General features: G+C 37.4%; 2 protein-coding genes across 2 annotated transcripts in view; one reads left to right on the top strand and one right to left on the bottom strand.

Moving 5' to 3' along the window:
- tmem164 (transmembrane protein 164) overlaps window positions 1–5,441 on the top strand; it is a 56,815-nt gene extending 51,374 nt beyond the window's left edge. Inside the window, exons 5-6 of the mRNA XM_039650276.2 lie at window positions 370–470; window positions 5,136–5,441. Coding sequence (XP_039506210.2) covers window positions 370–470; window positions 5,136–5,348 — 314 coding nt within the window. The 3' untranslated portion in view covers window positions 5,349–5,441. The remainder of the gene's footprint in view (window positions 1–369; window positions 471–5,135) is intronic.
- A 5,471-nt stretch (window positions 5,442–10,912) lies between these two features.
- Window positions 10,913–22,754, bottom strand: part of ammecr1 (AMMECR nuclear protein 1) — a 113,105-nt gene continuing 101,263 nt past the window's right edge. The window contains exons 4-6 of the mRNA XM_039650270.2: window positions 18,679–18,769; window positions 18,443–18,539; window positions 10,913–11,216 (exon numbers count right to left, since the gene is read on the bottom strand). Of these exons, the coding sequence (XP_039506204.1) occupies window positions 11,102–11,216; window positions 18,443–18,539; window positions 18,679–18,769 (303 nt within the window). The 3' untranslated portion in view covers window positions 10,913–11,101. The remainder of the gene's footprint in view (window positions 11,217–18,442; window positions 18,540–18,678; window positions 18,770–22,754) is intronic.

Genomic DNA, 22,754 nt, shown 5'->3' on the forward strand with positions numbered 1-22,754 from the left:
TGTAGTTTTTTCATAAGATCACGGATAAAACCTGTTTTTCTTTAAACAAGGTTGATTTCATACAAACTTATAGCTTCAACAGGAGCAAAAACCTTCGTTTCTCAACCTCATAGCTTGTGGTCAGTCCACCTCGGATGTAGACATTAGGGCTGATAATCTAAATCCTTATCGAGAAATACTGTTGACTTGGAAGTTCTGTCCCTACTCCACGTTCCGGAAGCAGGAAGTGTGACCTATCGTAGGCCTATCGAGGAATGAACCTCACTTTAACTTTTAACTTCAAAATATAACAAAACAAAACTAAGTTGGTGCAGCTGGCCCCTGGACTTTACATGCATTTTAACGTCTGTCATGTGTCTTGTTTTTCAGGTGTGTATAAGCCAGAGCCGCTGGGTGACATGTGGTGGGCGCTGCTGTCCTCAGGAATCCTCTTCCTCTACCACTTTGTATTCCTTCAGGGCCTTGGAATGGTATGACATTCAATCGCTATTGCAGAATCCAGAACAACATACCACTCTTACTGTTTTAGAAATACAAAGTGTTGTATGGTAGCTTATGTCAAGTATGGAATACTATCTTACTATTTACTGAATACACAACTGCTGTCAGACTGCTGTCAAAATGCGACTGGAGTGAGTAGCTTTGCAACAGAATGGTGATTTGAAGTCAAGGACTTTTCTCCCCCAACTTCACCAGAATACATGCATGTATCATATTTAACAAACTTAAACTGCTGAATAAATGGTGCTGTGCAGGCCACAAACCCTTAGCAAATATCTCACAACAGGCTCCAGAATTTAGTGGGTCTTACAGGTGGTACGAAATGAATACCGGACCTCTTTCCAGAGACCTTGGTTATTTAAGTGTTAAAGTGTTTAAGCTCATTATAAAAGTGCATTCGACTTGGACATGTGATAAGTGAGTCCGGTGATGTCTTCCACTAGCTGTGCTGGGTCGCATTGCAGTGGAAATAAAGGAGCTGGACTCTTTTAAACAATAAGACTGAAGAACGCTGTGAACTGCTGGAGCACAGACAAGCTACTTGTCTTTAACATGCAGAGGAAAGAAGCCTTGAAGGTGAATGTTCTCTGGAAAAGCAGTCTTAAAAGTTGGTGGAGAAGGTCTTAAATTGGGGGAAACGCTTGGTCGTTGTTGCTGTTGCTTTTTCTGTGCTCTCCTAAAATTCCCTTCTTGCAGAACTTCCTTATATTCTCTGCTTAGATTTAAACTTGCAGAGTACCGAGTATTTCAAAAATGACACACTTTTTTTGTGTCAATCGTTCAATTCTTCTTGAGCAGGAGGGTTTTAGAATTGCCGTGATCATTATAATTCATACAACATAATTCACTTTTCAAACCAATTCCAGATTCACCTAGGCATTGTACTGAACACCACAGGATTATGGAGCTATTAATATGACAAAATGATCTGAATTTGAATTTGTAAATTTGAATTATTTGCAAGAGTAATCTAACGAAGTTGAATTGTAGGTGGTAGTTTAAATCTAGATTAAATCTTTAAATTTAGTTTAGATCTGAATTAGAATTTTTTTGTAACGAATAAAATGTATCAAACTGAAAGGTTTTTATGGCTGAATTTTATAGACATGTATTTTCAAACAGCTAGTTTTTTTGTTCTGAATTCAAATACTGCAAATATTCAGTTTAAAAAAATAGAGATTCAAAAAATTCGGATCTTCAAATTCAGTTTTCTAAAATTCAATGTCAAATTCAATGTCAAAAATTCAGGTCTAATAGAAAATAGGTCACAGGTCATCCACAGGGAAGAGTAGATGATCGCAGAAAAGTCGAACAGAGCATTTTGCCCAATTAGGGACTGTAGAAGTTTTCCAGCTGTACGGTGGTTCGGCTTCCACTCTCATGAATTGCCCGGAGCGATTAACCATGGATGATTTTGTGTTTATATGTTAGGTAGCGTTCTCAGCACATGAGACATGAGTCTCTGGTGTCAGTTTATTTGGAGTAAAACTGATTAGAACGCCACGGTGTCTAGGCTACTACTGAGACAGGAGCGGCGCGACGCAATACAGTGCTTGAAGTGACTGTTGCAAAGGGCTGGGACTAGGTCAGAAATAGGATGGGGAATCCGTGTGCTGTTGGGGATTTCACGGCCGGGTCGCGTCGCTCTGCTTGCGTCCGGTCTACACTGCGTTGTACGTCTATCGTGAATACGATGCGAACCGGAGTGCTTGGGCTGGGCAACCCCTTCACGGCCGCTTCATACCGCATGCTTGAGCAGCGCATCAGCGTAACTACATCGCCTCTGCAGCAGCGCGAGAGTATTCACACTGGAAGCGTTTAGGCCGGAGACACACTGGCTTCGTTGCGTGTCCGTTTTTATTTCGGCTCCCATGTTAGAGCTTAGACACTGCCTGCATGCGTGACATGCGTGGCTAAAAATAGAACGGACGCCTATTTTTCACGCAACAAACAAGCGCAAGTTGGAAGCATTTCCAGGCAAAAAACAATAGGAAACGATGTTTATGTGTCATTTTGTACACGAATACATATTAATAAATTATATTTTGATGTTTTAAAGTCTAGGTTTTGACATCAATTCAGATATCAATGTAATTTAAACAAATAATAATAATGATTATCGATTTTCAATTATTGCCATTATTTTTGCCTATATATAATTCCATGTCATTTTATTTTTTTAAACAATCGAGTCATGTGTTCACTACATATGTCATAGCATAACATATGAATAAAATATCGTGATCTTTTTTTTTTTCATTTGTTTCTTATCCTCTTAACAATGTGATTACATAAAAAAATAAAAAGTAAACTTTTTTATGGTCTGGGCCTCAGGAGGATACAGATATAGGGTGACCAACAGTCCTGTTTTCCCTGGACATTCCTGTTTTCATGTTCTGTCCTGGTCGTCCTGGCTGTTTTTTTATAAAGTGATGAAAATATCCTGGTTTTCAAAAAAACTGCTGGGAAAGATCCGCTCTACAGCAAAATATATATGAGCAAACAAGGAGGATGATGAAGAAAAACAGGATAAAGAGAAAGAAAACTAAAGATATAAATATATTTTGTTAGTATTTATTATTTATATATTTATTTTCCTAATACAGAATAGATGTTATTTGTATTATTATCTCACTCATTATTTTTGAAACCTGTCATAATAAAACATGTTGAGTATAAGCCTGTCTGAATTTGTGTCTTGTAGGCTAATATAAAAAAAAATTCTACATAGCCTAGCCTACTTTAATGTGTTGAAATTAATAAGGCATCTTTGAGTAAACCATCATTTGAGTATCTGTTTCCCGGGCCGAGTGTCCTGGTTTTTAATAATCAAAATATGGGCTACAATAACAACATAGTGTGTCATCTGAGTGACGGTCCACCATCAGGCTATATAGGCTACTCTACTATAACTTGAGTAGCCTACTTGCTTTTCTAAAACGAATACCAAATAAATATAAATAATCATATTAAAGTTGAAAAAAAAAAACGTATTAGTCCAAATTTCATGAAGTAAAACAGCAGCATAAGTTAAAATATTTCGACCGTCCACTCAAACAAATATTTGCGGATCGATGCATTTATTTACGGGTTGAGCAGAAAGGCTGCCCATTTCAAACCGACGCCCGTGCTTAGGTGAATTTAGGGGGCGGCTGGGGTTCCAACGTCTATGTAGGCTTATTGTAGGACATTTAATGGCTAATTCACACTCTCATACTTTATGCTTACATTTACAACGCAGTCTAGACCGGACGCGAGCGGAGCGACGCGACCCGTGAAATCCCCAACAGCACACGGATTCCCCATCCTATTTCTGACCTAGTCCCAGCTCTTTACAGCAGTCGCTTCAAGCACTGTGTTGCGTCGCGTCCTGTGCGTGTAGAAGACATGGCGGCGTTCTAATCAATTTTACTCAAAATAAACTGACACCAGAGACCAATGTCTCATGTGATGAGAACGCTACCTAACATATAAACAAAATAATCCAGCGATTCATAATCAGAGTCAAGAGAGTGACAGCCTCTTGAACCACCACCACGTTCAGCTGGAAAACTTCTGCAGTCCCTCTGTTCGACTTTTCTGCGATCATCTACTCTTCCCTGTGGATGACCTGTGACCTACTTTCTATTAGACCTGAATTTTTGACATTGAATCTTAGAAAACTGAATTTGAAGATCAGAATTTTTTCAACTTAAACTTGAATGTGTATTTTTTTTAAACTGAATATTTGCAGTATTTGAATTCAGAACAAAAAAAAACTAGCTGTTTGAAAATACATGTCTATAAAATACAGCCATAAAAACCTTTCAGTTTGACAAATTTCATTCATTACAAAAAAATTCAAATTCAGATCTATTTAAACTACCACCTAAAATTCAACTTTGTTAGATTACACTTGCAAATAATTCAAATTTACAAATTCAAATCATTTTGTCATATTAATAGCTCCATACAGGATTGTGTAATGTTGAACTTTCATTTGTGCATTTATGTATACCTTGTGTCCCAAACATTCACTTGAATATAGATCTGGAAATGGAGAGGATTTCCATTTTGTGTTGTCATCTGTGAAGATCTGTCCTTCCTTTCGTTGCACAACTTTTCTATTCCTGGGAGTCCTAAGAAATGTACGATCATTCACACTTGTTGAAAGATTGAGGGAGAACAAAACAGTTCCAGTTCCTGTTCCTGTCCTGTTCTGGTTGGTCACTGTGTTAATAGACAATGTTAAAACCGTTTTACTAATGGCTGGTTTATAGCAATCTGCATCTTATCACATCAGGCTCCATTTAGTGATTTTGATAAATTTCCACCTATGGACGGTGGCTAAATTTGACAAGAAAATTCACTTAAATAGAGTATTTCAAAATATTTAGCCTTACTTGATAATCTAGCTTCAGCTCTAGCCTGTTATCAGTTTATGTTTTTCAAGCGTTGGAGTGTGATGAAGGCATATAGCACCCCTTGTGGCAGTGTTGAATATGCAACTTGCACTGCAGTATTAATTGCATCCTGGTATTTTTCGTAAAATGAAGCATGAAATCGAGCAAATTCTGCTTGAATAATCTGCATTCATATGTTTAGTTATATTGTGTCCCTATACTAACTCAATCTTATATTTTGCTTCCCACTAGTTGACCGAAGTGAATTTGAACAACATGCTGTGTCCTGCTGTCTCTGACCCGTTTTATGGACCCTGGTATCGAGTGTGGGCAACGGGCCACCAGACGGCCTTGACTTTACTGCACGGCAAGGCTCTGACCATCCTCTCACAACACACTGCTCCCACATGCCGGGATTTACTGGATATAGCACGTCTGCGTCTACGGAACAAGAAGATGGACTAGTGTTTTTATCAGCAGTCTCACATGGACAAAACCTCATGCTCCTGAACCAAAACTTGTCCAGCATTCTAGATAAAAGCGTAACGTTAGTACATACCTTTATTTTCCAATTTGTTGTTGTTTGGTCCTAACCTGGTTTCTCATAGCTGGATCAAAGAATTCATTTTACACCATAGGAGCAGGGGACAGCAGGATTCAAGCTTCAACCATGCCTTTTTCTTTTCAGTCTAAATGTTTAGCAAAATGAAGATTCGGTGAACTCTCAACAGACGTAACCGTTCTTCTCATGTTGCTGCCTTCTTTAGTCATGCTCATCGAACAGTAAAAGGGAGCCAACTCATTTGCTGAACAGTGGTTGCACAGTTCCTCACGCCTTGCGTCCTGGAAAATCAGTTTTAAAAGATTGTCTCGAAATTACACTTTGTTATTATTGTTAACCTGTTAAGGAATTCATAAATGTGGCGGTACTGTGTGTCTAGGAGATTTTCCAGGGCATTTCCAATCCCCTGGCAGCATCTTTCTTTAATACCATTATGTTAATAGTCAGAAATCTATACATTCTACACGGAAGCCATTAGCTGTTGGCTGAAGGTGTCCATTTGATTCCATTAGCCGCATTCTACTGATGATGTTATTCAAGGGAAATGACTGTTTTGTAGATAGACCGAATGATCAGGTTAAGGGTAGTTTTTATTTTTAACCAATAATTCTTTTAAATGTTTTTTTACTGGGCCAGTTTAAAACAATTCACTCATTTTCCCTTTACAAACTTATTTTTTACAGTCTCAATATTTAACTAAACACAGTTATCTAATGATTTGATTCAGTTCAGTGGAAATTTATTTTACAAACTAACTAGATTATTAGAACTTGAGCATGGCTGTTTCAGACTTGCATTAAAGTGTTTACCTTATACTGTACATGAATGACTGAGTGTTAACCTTATACATGAAAACGATGTACAAAAAAGTTCAATGTGTAGACAAATGAGGAGGGAAAACTAGTTCCATTAGAAGGTTCTTTTGGCCCCAAAAACTGCTCTGCACTTGAAGAGTATTCCAACATATCCATGTCAAAGGTCCAAACATAAAATCAAAGCAGTTTGTGGCTGTTGACCTAATGTAAGAAATCCAGTGCATTCTAGTGAATTATGGGATCACTCTCATTTCAATGTATGCAACTTGACTGAAAGGGAAATATTAGTTCTGATCTCAGTTTTGTACATGTTTTTATGAAATATGGTCTATATTAAAGGTTTTCTCCAACATGTAGCATCCATGAGGATTGTCTTGGCTTCATGTCTGTTCATCAAAAAAACCAAGATATTCAGTGAAGCATAAAGACACCCAATGCATGTTCTTTCAGATTTTTTTTATTGGATAAATGATTTAAAAGGTAATAACAATAATGCTTTAAAACTACATTATCATTGCCACAGCCATAGTTCACATCTAACCCATCTATTTGCCCCCCAACCCCCCCCTCCCCCTCCCAACACATTTTTTTGTTGTTTTGTCATTTTTGTCTTTTTTTTTTAGCCATACTACCATATTCATAATAAATGCCCATTTCAAGTCTCATCACTCTAACAGCAATTCAATGGGGTAAAGGATCTAGTTCTACAGGATAAAAATGTTTCTTTTTTTTTCACCAAGTCTTTACTTCAAAATATCAAGTTCATAAAGCAAGAGAGAATCCAAACTCAAACCAGAAATAAACCAGTGGTGGGCATCAAGGGCTACGCCAGGCAACCTTAGTGCTGCAAGATGTCAATCATCGAAGGGCACGGTCAAAACTCATCTTCTCAAAGTTCCAGGACATAGAAAACCACTAAAATAATAATTAGAAACTAGGTCCAAAATATTTTTTTTTGAAAAGAATTAACTTGATGTACAAAAACAGTCATTGTTTGTTTTTTTTGTTTTTTAACTTTTTTTCTTTTCTTTTTTTTACAAAAAAGTTTTCAAACAAGTTTATTGTAGTTCTTAGATTTATTTTTATCATCATCATCATTATTATTATTATTATTTATAGTTCCCCTCTCCCCTCTATATCTACCAGTGCGATTGTATGCCAGTGCAGCTACTGGGTCCAGAGTAAAGAAAAAGGCTTCTTTTTTTCTCCTTTTAAATGGCATTTAAAAATAAGGATTAGCTCATCTTTTGTATAAAGTATAACTGCTGGTCTTAGGGAAAAAAACAAAACACATTAAGAAACCCATAAATCTAAGAGGCACGCTATGGGGTTTTCTTTCTTTTTTTTTTTTTTTTACAAAAATAGATAATAATAATAATGATGAAAACAAAATAAAAAAGTGCAACCTAGTATTACGGTCATAGACACCGTGCAAGGTTTCAAAAACAGCTACAATGAAAATTCATTGAACTTAGGTAGCTAAAAACCTAAAACAATATTAGAAATTGTACAAAAGAAAAAAGTAAATACACAAAAACAAAAAGACATTTCTCTTGCAGGGAAGGTTTTTGGAAGGACAGGAAGGCAGGTCTGTAGAGCAGCATTTGGACATGGCTGGAGGCATCTTTGGTTCGGTTGAACACACAAGGTAACATGAGCCTAACTTCCAAATGACTATGGTTTTAACAGTAAACATGAAGCTCGTGTGAAGGTGTTACAACCCAACATTTATGCCTAAAATGAGCATTAGCATTACATACCAAACACTAGTCCCAGTTGTGTTAAAAGTTACAGAAAATGAAGGAGATTGTAATGAGATTTTTTTTTTTTTAAATGGGCCAAGACGCGCACGTTTTGAACTCATCTTTGAGCAATGTAGGACAGGTGCTGATAGTCTCTACAGTGTTCAAATGTGCTAGAGATTGCTAAAGTTTTGCATGTTCAAACTACACTAGGAATCACAAAATACTTTAAGGAAGGTTTTGAAAAATCATGAAACGACTGCAAGTTAACGTATAAATGTATACATATAGTTCTATGAAAGAAACAAACAAATGTGTTTCATCACCGCAACAATGATATTTGCACAATGTTAGCAAAATAAACTCACAGCACACTGACCATCATTATCGCTTTGGCCATATTTCAGCAACAGCCAGTTAATCCAGCCGTAAGTTCAAAAAGGCGACGTAAATTAACGTGAACATCAACGGATACAGAGAGTGAATTTCCAGGGTAATTGTGTATTGCGTAAATGTGCACATCTATAACACATGATATTAGCATATGCCCGAATCCCCCAGGCCATGAGGGAAAGATGGGGTTAGACTCGTCACTACTTGTCCTTTCAAACCTGCAGGAGATTTTGTTACACTGGTAGGAAAAAAACACCTGTAAAACAGATCTGCATATTTTGAGGATAATAAAAAGTCTGATATGATCAATGAGTCCACATGACCAGTCACATTTGCTGCGACCACCCCCAACATGAGGTCCAATAGCACCATTTTATATAGTCTGTTTTCTCATATCTATATAGCAGTGAAACAAGCATGCCATGTTTAACAGGAGGCCTCCAATTCATGCAAAAATGTATTGCAACTTTTTATACATCAAATTTTCTCGACTTGGTTTTGCAGCAGCAGCAGAAAAAAAAACAAACAAACAAAAAAACTTTGAAACAGTTTGTGCTGTTTTAATGGACCGAAAATGAGGCCCGGATTGTCCAACTATAAAACAATAACTGGGTTTAAAACTGAGGCAGAAAAGTGGAGATATTTAAAGGGTTTTTTAAAGAATGTGAGACACCACAAATGTGTCTTATTGGTAGGTAGGATTTAGATAAGCAAATTATATATATATATATATATATATATATATATATATATATATATATATATATATTTTTTTTTTTTTTAAAGGTCATAACTGGGCAGTGGAGGGCCTCATTGGAAAAATAAATGTGTGAAAGTATTGAACAAAGTCATCGCTGGTCAAAACCTACCCATTTTGATGCTGGCCAAAATAACCAGTCTTACGGTAGTTGAGCAATCGGGGCAACATTTGCTGGTCCATGTCTTAACCATTTTTAAGGCAACACAACTGAAATCAGGTTATTTTGTTTTGTTTTGTTTTTGTTTATAGTGGACTGAATAATGACTGTGGATGGAACCCCAAAAGCCCTTAATATTTTGCATATGAAAACAAATGACAGGAAATAGTTTTGTCAATCTAAAAACTGAAACCTCAAAAAGCTAATTCACTGCGATCTACAGATAAGATGACTTAAAATAAGAAACACTTAGACATGGTCTTTTCAGAATGGACCTAACATTGTCAGTGACGCAAATAGTTAGTGAGAAAACTATGTAGACAGTTATAACCATCGTATGTAAATTAATTTCCTGGTTTTGAAGTGGCAGATCCGACAACATTATTCAAGCAATCTTCAGTTCAAGAGATCGAGGGGATTAAAAAGCCACAATAGCAACTGTATCTACTCAATGATCTTCTCAATTACAGCAACTGTAAATATAGTGGCTTTTGTATGGAGATGTAAACATTGTTGCTATGCGAGACAGAAATGATCATATTCATCCATAAGACCAAATCATTAAAAACAAAGCAAAAAATAACTTTCTGGAGCATTTTCCATGCCAGGAGAAAATGGATTTAAAATAGCCATTAAGAGCAACCACCCTGCCACAGCCTGCATTAAAAAAAAAAGAAAAAGAAAAAAGTATGGCTTTTTTTTTTTTTAGCTCATCCCTGTCATTTGACCTTGGTCTCTCAGGTTTTCCTCTCTGTGTGACAAATTAGGAGCAAAACAACACAAATTCAGACAGCGTTTTGGCCATGAAGTCAGTTGTGAGCCCAGTTGACCTTAACTAACTTTAGTCTCTGACTCATTAATTTACTCCCTTATCCTGAATACAGACTTACTTGCGAACAGCACTAACAAACACCACTAGAGCACATCAACATGAGAAATTAAATAAGAGATGGATTACTAACAGATTAATATGCCTTTTTCCCTAAGAGTAGCAAATCTACACAAAAATGGGCTAACTGACTGTTCATCAAAGTAATACAATTCAAATCAACAACAACAATAATGCTAAGAACAGGCCTTCGCATCAAGGTAAATATTCTGGTATCCCCAACAGCAAATTTAATACAGTGGTTTCAATTATCTGATGAGTTTGAGTCAACTAGTTCTTCGCTGCCTAACTCAGCCACTCTGCATAACCCACAAAAAAAGGAAAACAGAAAATCACCCCTAATAAAGGAAAGTTATCAGAGGAATAACACAGAGAGGAAATGACATCCCTTAAACCCTGTGGTTGCCTGCTTGATAAAAAGTCAAACTAATAAGTAACAACTGAGGCAATCCCCCCTCCTCTTCATTAAGTCATTAAAGCTTAGCATAGATAAAATCTGAGCAAAATTATACTATCTTCAAAACTAGCCCATCATTCAATATGACTTATTTCCATCCACAGACTAAGAAACCTGATTAGGAAATTTGTTGAAACAACAAAAAAACTTAGTACTTGTTTATTTGTTAAAAAAAAATAATAATAATAAGGGGTCGATATATATATATGCTGCAAAAACTAAATTAATACAAATAATAAAAATGACAAAATGAATTTTTCGCTTTATAGTCACCTAATGCTTATTTTGCACCCGCTGCCATGCCTCCATCTGACTGTGGACATGGCAACGGAAACTATCATCATAAAATGGTACAGTAGTACAGATAGCTAGACCACGAGGAGGCAGGCTCTCCGGGGAAGATGTCCGCAGAGAGGTCCAGTGACTGGTCATGCGGCTCGCTGTCAGGAATAATGGTTGTATGGAGGGAGAGGGTGCCCGATGCCATTCTGGTAGTGATGATGCTGGCGGTGGGCGATGTATTCTGCGTAGCTCATTGTCATCTTTTCACTACGGTACCTAAAACAATGGTGAAGAAGGGGTAAGCATCAGAACCGTGGAAGACTGTCAAAATACTGTTCACAACACAGGCCTGTAAAAATGATGTAATCAATCACCTTCATGTTTCAAACACTAAACTTTCCTCTGTGGAACACAAAAGGAGAAATTTATTACATTTATTTGATTGAAATTACAAATATAATTGCGAGAAAGAGTGAGAGTGTGGACTACAGTAGTCGACATTTGAAGTGGATCAAAACCTTTCAAAGTTATAAATGATTCCTGGTTCTATTCTTAGGACAACTTTGATGAACTTTTGTGATCCACTTCAAATGTTTACTACCGTAGTTACATATTTTATTTTATTTAATTGGAGTTCAATAATTTGCCTATGTGGCAAATAGCCACATTAATGTTGAGACTGTCCTCTATCTGTCTGCCAAATTTGATCATTTTCCTGCAAATGGTTCAATGGGCTGCCAGAGACTCAAGAATGGATAATAAGGATAAGACATAAAACTGTGGTCCCGACTCTCAGTGGACATTAAAATTCAAATGGCACCCCGGTGTCCAGGCCAGATTCACTCCATTGGTCCTGACTCAATCATGGTTTCTGAATAATCCCATCTACTCAATTGGCTCCATCACTCTCTCTCCTCTCCACCTATCAGCTATACACAGTAGGTGTACCTATGTGTGTTGAGCGTATTGGCACTGTTGTACTGTGGCTGCTGTCGCATCATCTAAGTGGATGATGCACGCTTGTGGGGGTTGAGAACTCGTTCTACGTTATTTAAATAGTGTTTACACTTAGTTAGTTATGAAATTATTTGTGAGAGTGCAGAAGTCGAGTTGGCTATAATGCTTAGCAGTGCAATAGGATTAGATCTAAACATACTGCTATAGCCAACATTTTTCACAATTAGTGGCAGTTGTAATAGTAAAACCATAATAGAAGTTTTCCAAAATAGTTAGGCAATATTTATAAGCAAAGAAAATATCATCATAGTCCAATTATAGCAGCCGGTATTCAAATTTAAGTCTTCAAGGAGACACGCTTCTTTAACCCCTTAACCAGCAAGGACACAAGCTGAAAATGACATGCCCAAAATGAAATGGCTGCTTTTCATGAACCCTTCAGTCAACAGGCATAATCCTGGTATCATTTGAAACCAGACACTTGACAATGTAAGAGAACCTCAAATTGAATGAAGTGACAACCATTTTTTGTATGATCTACTTTAAATGGATATTTCAGGCAAAACATCTCTAAATTCTCTCATTTATTACTTACCCTCAAGTCGTTCCAAGACGTCGGAACACAAATGAAGATCTTATGAAATCTGAGAGCTTTCTATCCCTCCATAGATAGCTTTTTAGGCTTTTTTTCATATATAAACATTGATCAGCTAACATAGAAGCTCAACCAAACCTGCTTGACACGAAAAACAAACCTCTTTCGGAAGCTCAAATGTGCTGCGTAACATGATAATGAACATCATTGGTTCTCGTATAAGAGAACTTGCTTGAGCTTCTGTTTACCACAACTGATGTGTGAGTTGATGAATTTTAATTAGTGAATAAAAGCCTAAATTCAATCTGTTCAATCAAATCAAACTACTCAGCATACTTCATAATGCAGTACAAAAGCAAAAACTAAATGTTACAATTGTTTAGAGCTTATATATCCACCTTAATCTGCGCTCGTTCTATTTCCCATGATTCATAGCGGGTTCAACTGACTAAACGGTTTTCTACTTCCTGTTGAAGTATTTGTTTACATAGAATGCTAGCACTCTAGTCCAGACCACTCATCTATATACAATGATATATTATATAGATAAGTGGTCCAGACATAAGAAAAATATCAGTCTACACATGCGTTTTATATTCACGGACATGACCGTTCTGAAAACGGAGATCAGAGATCTTAAAGAGAAGCCACAAAGCAACCTTTCTTTGAAGTGAATTGTTCGTTTTTTATTCATTTCAATCAATGTTTCATCAAACAATTGACTGGTTTTAATAAATAAGAAGTATATAGTAAACAATAAATGATCATGACGGAGGTGACGGTGTGCAAACTGGACTTTGGTCTCATGAATGAAACTCGGCAGAACGTTATGCCTAACCTCAGAGGCCTAAGAAATATATAGACTATGCATCTTTGAAAGCAGAGGTAGACAGGAGTCAAACTAACCAGCCTAACCTTATAGTACTGTTATTCTGCAGCAGTCAGAGTGATAGAAACTGTTGGATGTTCATGTATTGCTGGATTAGGGAGATCGTGCAGTCATGCATCAGCTAACCTTTGGAAGTTATGAAAAAAAGAAAAACGTTCATTTTGTTTATCTGTGATTTCATAAAAAAATAACGTGATCAGGGGGCCTCATTTATAAAACTTTGCGTAGGATTTGCGTCAGAAGTGGCGTATGGATGAAACATACAGTAGGACGTGCGTACGCACAGAAATATTCGGATTTATAAAACCGCGCGCACGCACATCCTACGCATTTTTCCCTTAATAAATCACAATCAATTCTAAATGTAGCGCAGCTTTTGTGGCTTCATGTCACACCCATAGTTGCCCATAAATAGTCCGTGAAACGCCCACAAGTGAGCCTCCCCCGACTGAGCCTGGGTTCTACCAAGGTTTTTTCTCCATTCAATCTGATGGACTTTTGGTTCCTTGCCACTGTCGCCTTGCTTTTGGCTTGCTTAGTTGGGGTTATTTAATATTTAACAATATTATTGATCTGTGTTGTACTACTTTCATGTTATCACTGTGAAGCTGCTTTGATACAATCTGTATGCGCTATATAAATAAATGTGACTTGACTTGACAAGTTAATATTCATCAATTGCGAAATCATGTTAAACACAGAGAGGAATTTAAAAAAAACGTAGCTTCACTCAATGTGAAGTAGAAGTTATCGTTAGCGAGGTGGAAAAGAGGAGAAAAATGTTGTTTGGAGGGCACAGTGTGCATTACTAATGCCAAAAAGGCACTTGAGTGGCAAAAGGTTGCAGACGCCGTAAATGCTGTAGCCTCACAACCTCGAACTGTGGCCGAAATAAAAAAGAAATGGTCGGACGTCAAAGTCGAGGCAAAAAAGCGTCTAGTCATTAATTCAATTAGAGAGGTGGCCAAGGAGTTGGGCGAAATCAAGACTGTCCTAACTGAAATAAACTGTGCAATGAGGGAATTCTTGAATAAATAATATATTTTTTCCACACCTTTTGTTGTGAAGATGATGCGTTCACTCCGAATCCTTCCATTTAATCGCCACATCTTCTAAGAGTGCAATTTTAGGCATTGTGCGTCATTAGGCTACGCATGATGGGGCATTTTATTTACATCCATTTCATTCTGCATCTGACAAGCTACAGTACAGATGTCGGTTATCTAAATGGGAAATAATTTAGCGCAAATGTAATTTCTTGCAGCTTTCTGAATGGTTGAGACACGTCATGCGTTATTTTATCAAAAATGAAACAAACTAAAGGCATATGCATGAATACCATTATTCCGTAGCTGATGAAGATATTTTTACGATGAAAACAACTTTCCCCAGTGGACAAATAATAGGCCTAAATATATCTATTTATCAATCTATCTATATATCTCCCTAATTATCTATCTGACTGACTATCTAATTGCTATATCTGCTTTGTTAGACGGACATGACGAGAATATCAGTTTTGTACATTATTTCGTTCTGTTTACCATCTTATTTATGAGGATGAATTGTATATGCCAATATTATTGAATAACATATTTCTTTCTTTTTGGAAATATGTGTTAATTTGCATTTCTGTTGCAGATCAATCAAACGGGTGTTTGTGTAGGCTGTTAATTGTAAGACTTGCTTTGTGAAGTCTTCGTGTTATTTATGAGAGGCAGTAATGCCATTTATTTTACACAACAGATGAATTAGAGGAAATGACTAGCAGTTTAAGCACCATTCTTACTAGTACATTAGATATTGTTGCGCCAATTAGATTAAAAAAGGTTCGAGAGAAAATTAAAGCACCATGGTACAACAGTGCTACGCATGCTATCAAGAGAGAAACTCGCAACTTAGAGCGTGAATGGAAACAAACTAATTTAGAGGTCTTTAGAATCGCGTGGAAAGACAGCATGTCACGTTATAAAAAGGCCCTAAAAACAGCCAGGGCTGAGCATCTCCGCAAACTAATCGAAAATAACCAAAATAATCCAAGGTTTTTATTTAACACCGTGGCTAGACTAACAAATAAACAGACATCACCAGAGCAAAATATACCGTTACAGTTTAGTAGTAATGATTTTATGAATTACTTCAATGCGAAAATAGAAAGCATCCGAAACAAAATTATAAATGTACAATCCTCTATGGTGTCTTATGATTCAGCTTCAATTATGGCCCCTCTAGAACAACTACACCGCTTTACAGCGATAGGACAGGAGGAGCTAAATAAACTTATCATTGCATCTAAACCAACATGTTTATTAAATCCAATACCCACTAAACTACTGAAAGAACTATTACCTGCAGTGGAAGAGCCTCTCCTCAATATTATTAACTCGTCTTTATCTTTAGGTCATGTCCCAAAAATATTCAAGCTGGCAGTAATAAAACCGCTCATTAAGAAACCGCAATTAGATCCAAATAACTTGGCAAATTACAGACCCATTTCAAATCTTCCATTTATGTCCAAAATACTTGAAAAAGTAGTGTCCGCTCAATTGTGCTCTTTTTTGCAAGAAAATGATATCTATGAAAAATTCCAGTCAGGATTCAGACCGCATCATAGTACAGAAACTGCGCTAGTTAAAATTACAAATGATTTACTTTTAGCTTCTGACCAAGGCTGTATCTCAATACTAGTCCTACTTGATCTTAGCGCTGCGTTCGACACTATAGATCATATAATACTCTTGGATCGACTACAAAACTACACTAGTGTTCAGGGACAGGCATTAAGCTGGTTTAGATCGTACTTATCGGACCGTTCTCATTTTGTCTGTTTAAATGGGAAAAAAATCAAAGATAACGTCAGTAGACTATGGAGTACCGCAAGGATCGGTTTTAGGCCCTCTGCTATTCTCAATATATATGCTGCCACTTGGTAATATTATAAGAAAACATGGAATTAATTTCAACTGTTACGCTGACGACACTCAATTATATATTTCATCACGACCAGATGAAAACACTAACTCATCTAAAATGACAGAGTGTCTCAAAGATATAAAATGCTGGATGACGCGTAATTTCCTGCTATTAAATTCAGATAAAACGGAGGTATTACTTATTGGTCCAAAAAACTACTCACAAAACCTCTCACAATACAACTTTAATATAGGCGGATGTCCTGTTACTTTATCCACTACAGTAAAAGACCTGGGTGTTATACTGGACCGCAACTTGTTGTTCGAAAATCATATTTCATATGTTACAAGAACAGCCTTTTTCCACCTTAGAAACATTGCTAAGCTACGTAACATGCTATCTATTTCTGATGCTGAAAAATTAGTTCACGCATTCATGACCTCGAGACTAGATTACTGTAATGCTTTATTAGCTGGTTGTCCTGCATCCTCAATAAACAAGCTACAGTTAGTACAAAATGCAGCTGCTAGAGTTCTTACTAGGTCAAGAAAATATGATCATATAACACCGATTTTATCATCTCTAAACTGGTTACCTATTAAGTTCCGCATCAACTACAAAATACTACTACTGACCTATAAAGCCCTAAATGGTTTAGCACCTATGTACTTAACGGACCTTCTTTCGCCCTACAATCCACCGCGTTCCTTAAGATCACTAAATTCAAGGCTTCTGGTCATTCCTAGGATATCGAAGTCCAGTAAAGGAGGGAGGGCGTTCTCGCATTTAGCTCCAAAACTCTGGAATAGCCTTCCCGATACGGTCCGAGCCTCTGACTCACTGACACAGTTTAAAACTAGATTAAAGACGCTTCTCTTTAGTCAAGCATTCACATAATGCTTACCTTTTAGTCCTCTGTTATGCCATACGGAACCGTTTGCCACTGAAACTGCTTAACGCACCAGTGGGGCTCGACAGCCTTTTAGACAAATGGGGCGGCGCGTATGGTTGGGTTGCGGAGAGTTCAGGTTACGGAGAGTTTGTGAGTTATAACGGAAATCATTATGAACATCAGCTATGCTAATTATTTCCCATCTGCCTTTCTGCTGTTATCTCGGGACGCTTGTCCCGAAAAAAATGGCGTTCGTCAGGTCCAGTTTTGTGTCCAGCCTCTCACGGGGATTTCGGATGCCCCAACGCCTGTGATGAGACGACTCAACGCCTGTGAAGAGACGACTCAACGCCTGCGATATGTTATGGCGCCGTTTTATTCATAAACAATATTTATATTTAATATTTATATTTAAACAATATGAATGTAAGCCAGAGGAGAACTGGCCCCCGACTGAGCCTGGGTTCTCCCAAGGTTTTTTCTCCATCCAATCTGATGGAGTTTGGTTCCTTGCCACTGTCGCCTTGCTTTTGGCTTGCTTTGAGCTTGCTCAGTTGGGATTATTTAGTGTTTAGCAATGTTGTTGATCTGTGTTGTGCTACTTTCATGTTATCAGTGTGAAGCTGCTTTGATACAATCTGTATTGTGAAAAGCGCTATATAACTGCCGACAGTGTCGCCATTTCTCATTTCACCCGTTTTTGTGCGTACGCCTGGGTCAGAGCTTGCGTGAAGGACTGCACATTTTACCGTCAAGTTTGATTTTTATAAATACCAACTATTGCGTAGAGAGCGGCGTACGCCTTCTTTTGTGCGTACGCAACGTTTATAAATGAGGCCCCAGATGACATTGGATGAATGTCTTTTTCGATTTAGTTTAGCGATGTGGGGATGTGACAATATAAAACGCATATCAAAAAAGCATAGACCAGACTCGAACCGGAAGTTGGCAACCGGAGTCGTCGTCATGGCGGAGCGCATAGTTTAGAGCAGAATAAGGTGGATAGTTAACTAGTCAAGGTGCGATACCAAACCACATGGGGATGCCAAAAAATGGTTTAAAAGAAAAAGATCTGTTCAGAATTACTAAACAAGAAAATACAAATGAAAAATAAAAACCTTCTAAATCTGCTCCCTATGACATCCTGTGAAAAAAGACTCTAGTACCATTGGCCACAAGAACTAAAAGATTCACTAATATAGCCTTGTATTGTATAGTGATCAAAAATTGTTGTTTAGAAAAGGTAATTCTCTCACCTGGTCAATTTAATTGTCTTCCTGAAGTCATTTGTGATGGGAGCTTTGTAACCTCCCTTTCGAAGTAAGGAATCTATGGTCTGAATGTGGTCCCATCCTATGGAGAGAGAACAAATTCAATCCCGTTTTTTCATACTGCTTGAGTGTTACCTTTTGGCCTATTCTTCATCTTGTTTCTGCTGTTATATTGTAACCGAATGCAGATAAAACTCAGGCAAGTGTACTTTTTTTCTCACCTTGCTCCTTCGCAACCTCTGGCAGGTAGGTGGCGGTGCGCTTTGATCCTTTTTCATTAAAAAATTCTATCCTAATGCCGTGAACACCCACCTGAGAAATAAAGACATTTTGAAAAATCTCTTTTCAGTTTGATCTCCCATAACTGTTAAATACTGCCACTTTGGTTCTGACAATGACATAAAAAATTGTAAGTTAGCTTTTGGAGAGGGGATCAATTTATTCAATAAAGAGAGGGCATACATTTAATCAATATTTAATCAATTAGCTTTTGGAGAGGGGATCAACTTAATCAATAAGGATACGCAGTTTCAGAAATAATAAGACAAAGAAGAGTCAATGATGTAAGAAAATGTTGAAGTTGACACAAAGACAATTTTAAACCCAGATGATGAAAAAAGGAAAAGAAAGCTTAAAATGTACTAGTTTGCTCCTACAATTAAAATGGATGGTAACCTTGTCTTCAATGGTGTGGAACATGCATGACTCACAGAAAATGTAGTTTAGTGTTTCGTGACCATTAATGTTGAACAAACAACAAAATAAAACAAATAACTGAATAACTGTTGAAGCTTTAATAAGATTCAAAGCAAGATTAATTCATACAATGAAGACTATGCTGTGTTTTATTCTATATTTGATTATTGAATTTCTGTAGAACTGGTTCCCCGACTGAGCATGGTTTCTCCCAAGGGGTTTTTTTTTTCTCCATTCTGTCACCTGATGGAGTTCCTTGCCACTGTCACCTTTGGCTTTTGGCTGGCTTAGTTGGGGGCACTTAATATTGAACAATATTTTGCTGTGAAACGCATGTCGGATATTAAAAATACTCTAGTTCACTCTATGTATTTGTTCATGTTTCATGTTTTATTTATCTAAATATATACAGTCAGGTCCATAAATATTGGGACATTGACACAATTCTAATCTTTTTGGCTCTATACACCACCACAATGGATTTGAAAAGAAACGAACAAGATGTGCTTTAACTGCAGACTTTCAGCTTTAATTTGAGGGTATTTACATCCAAATCAGGTGAACGGTGTAGGAATTACAACACTTTGTAAATGTGCCTGCCACTTTTTAAGGGACCAAAAGTAATGGGACAATTGGCTTCTCAGCTGTTCCATGGCCAGATGTGTGCTATTCCCTCATTATCCCATATACAAGGAGCAGATACAAGGTCCAGAGTTCATTTCAAGTGTGCTATTTGCATTTGGAATCTGTTGCTGTCAACTCTCAATATGAGATCGAAAGAGCTGTCACTATCAGTGAAGCAAGCCATCATCAGGCTGAAAAAACAAAACAAATCCATCAGAGAGATAGCAAAAATATTAGGTGTGGCCAAATCAACTGTTTGGAACATTCTTAAAAAGAAAGAACGCACCGGTGAGCTCAGCAACACCAAAAGACCTGGAAGACCACGGAAAACAACTGTGCTGGATGACTGAAGAATTCTCTCCCTGGTGAAAAAAACACCCTTCACAACAGTTAACCAGATCAAGAACACTCTCCAGGAGGTAGGTGTTTGTGTGTCAAAGTCAACAATCAAGAGAAGACTTCACCAGAGTAAATACAGAGGGTTCACCACAAGATGTAAACCATTGGTGAGCCTCAAAAACAGGAAGGCCAGATTACAGTTTGCCAAACAACATCTAAAAAAGCCGCCACAGTTCTGGAACAACATCCTATGGACAGATGAGACAAAGATCAACTTGCACCAGAGTGATGGGAAGAGAAGAGGAAAGGAACTGCTCATGATCCAAAGCATACCACCTCATCAGTGAAGCATGGTCGTAGTGTCATGGCTTGGGCATGTACGGCTGCCAATGGAACTGGTTCTCTTGTATTTATTGATGATGTGACTGCTGACAAAAGCAGCAGGATGAATTCTGAAGTGTTTCGGGCAATATTATCTGCTCATATTCAGCCCAATGCTTCAGAACTCATTGGACGGCGCTTCACAGTGCAGATGGACAATGACCCGAAGCATACTGCGAAAGAGTTTTTTAAGCGAAAGAAGTGGAATGTTATGCAATGGCCAAGTCAATCACCTGATCTGAATCCGACTGAGCATGCATTTCACTTGCTGAAGACAAAACTGAAGGCAAAATGCCCCAAGAACAAACAGGAACTGAAGACAGTTGCAATAGAGGCCTGGCAGAGCATCTCCATGGATGAAACCCAGCATCTGGTGATGTCTATGCGTTCCAGACTTCAGGCTGTAATTGACTGAAAAGGATTCGCAACCAAGTATTAAAAAGTGAAAGTTTAATTTATGATTGTTAATCTGTCCCATTACTTTTGGTCCCTTAAAAAGTGGCAGGCACATTTACAAAGTGTTGTAATTCCTACACCATTCACCTGATTTGGATGTAAATACCCTCAAATTAAAGCTGAAAGTCTGCAGTTAAAGCACATCTTGTTCGTTTCTTTTCAAATCCATTGTGGTGGTGTATAGAGCCAAAAAGATTAGAATTGTGTCAATGTCCCAATATTTATGGACCTGACTGTATATATATATATATATATATATAGCTATCACTTTTATTGCCATTTTTACTAGATATACTGAAGATTCTTAATCTTGACATTTATTACGTTTTATTACGTTAAAGGAGTCATAACCTGCAATTTTCACTTTTCCACGAGAATCAATGTATGTTATGATTGCTTAACGATTATATACATTGGCCGGGAAGCCGATAGGGCTGCAACAACTAATCGATAAAATCGATTATAATCGATTATGAAAATCGTTGTCAACGAATGTCATTATCGATTAGTTGGTCTGATTACGTCACGGGGATTGTTTACATGCTACATGCGCTTCTTACATGCGCTTCATGAGGCACACACGCAGTCTCTCTCCCTCGCCGGTCTGTGCGCAACACGGACGGTTTGGAGCACATTATCTTCTGTCTCGCATGCGCACTCTTGATTCCGTGAGTTTGAACTAATTTGCGGGCATCAGGAAACCGCTATCAATATGCAGCATACACGAAAATCATTCACCCTTCGGCAAATTCGCCGTTTTGAAACCAAAATAGGTGACCTGCGTTAATCGTGTATACTTTATGAAGCCATACTGTAGTGTAATGTGAGATAGAAATGTATATTTAAGTCATTAAATTCAAGTTAACGTAAGCTTTTCCCTCCACTGCGGCTGTCAGTCATTCTCTATTCGGTGTTCAAACAGCGCGTCGCGTTACAACAGTTAACATGATGAAACTCTTTCCAAGATGATTCAATGTTATTATTATAATTGAGCCGTAGATAAAGGTCTATGGTTTCGTAATATAATGACTATCTTGCTAGACTTTTATTGCTGTAACTTAATCACTTTCTACTGAGTGTCTGTTAGATCACAACACTAGAGTAGTGTCGGCGCACTATAATTGTTCTTCACGTGCACAGTAGCCTAACTGAAATTTAAAACTGCTAAAAGAAAAGGCTTAATAAACTATTGCAAAGATACTGTATAATACACAGTCAATATTGCTTCCTCACTAAACAGCTGTGCATCTTTTACGATGTTTTTCATGAATGTATAACAACAATACAAAGAGCAATGTGTAACGTTTTACCAGTGCTACACTTATTGTCTCTTATTTTTTCCCCACTAAGGAATGTTTTTTTCACTAAATGTTCAGATTTTATAAAATTATTGTGCACTTGTGATTTTTCTAGGCTAAGTTTTTCTGAGTTATCCACTAATCTAGTTTACAATAGCATTTTTGTCATAGGTTATGGTCATATATATTTTTTTTATTTGTTGTTTTTCTATATAATGAAGTTGTCTGTATTAAGAAGATTGTTTAACACACAAAAGAGTGTGGTTTTTAGGGTTTTAGGGTTTTATTTAGTTATAATAAACAAAAAAATGAAATAAATTTTTTATCCGATTAATCGATTAATCGAAAAAATAATCGTCCGATTAATCGATTATCAAAATAATCGTTAGTTGCAGCCCTAGAAGCCGATATTCAAAACTGAAGCGTTTGTTTACCCCAGGGTTCGTAAACCAGCCCACGTGCACTCAAATACGAGATTTTAATTTCTCCCCCGACTTGACGTC

Source organism: Pimephales promelas, chromosome 19, assembly GCF_988280905.1.
Source record: "Pimephales promelas chromosome 19, fPimPro1.hap1.1, whole genome shotgun sequence".
Classification (NCBI taxonomy): domain Eukaryota; kingdom Metazoa; phylum Chordata; class Actinopteri; order Cypriniformes; family Leuciscidae; genus Pimephales; species Pimephales promelas.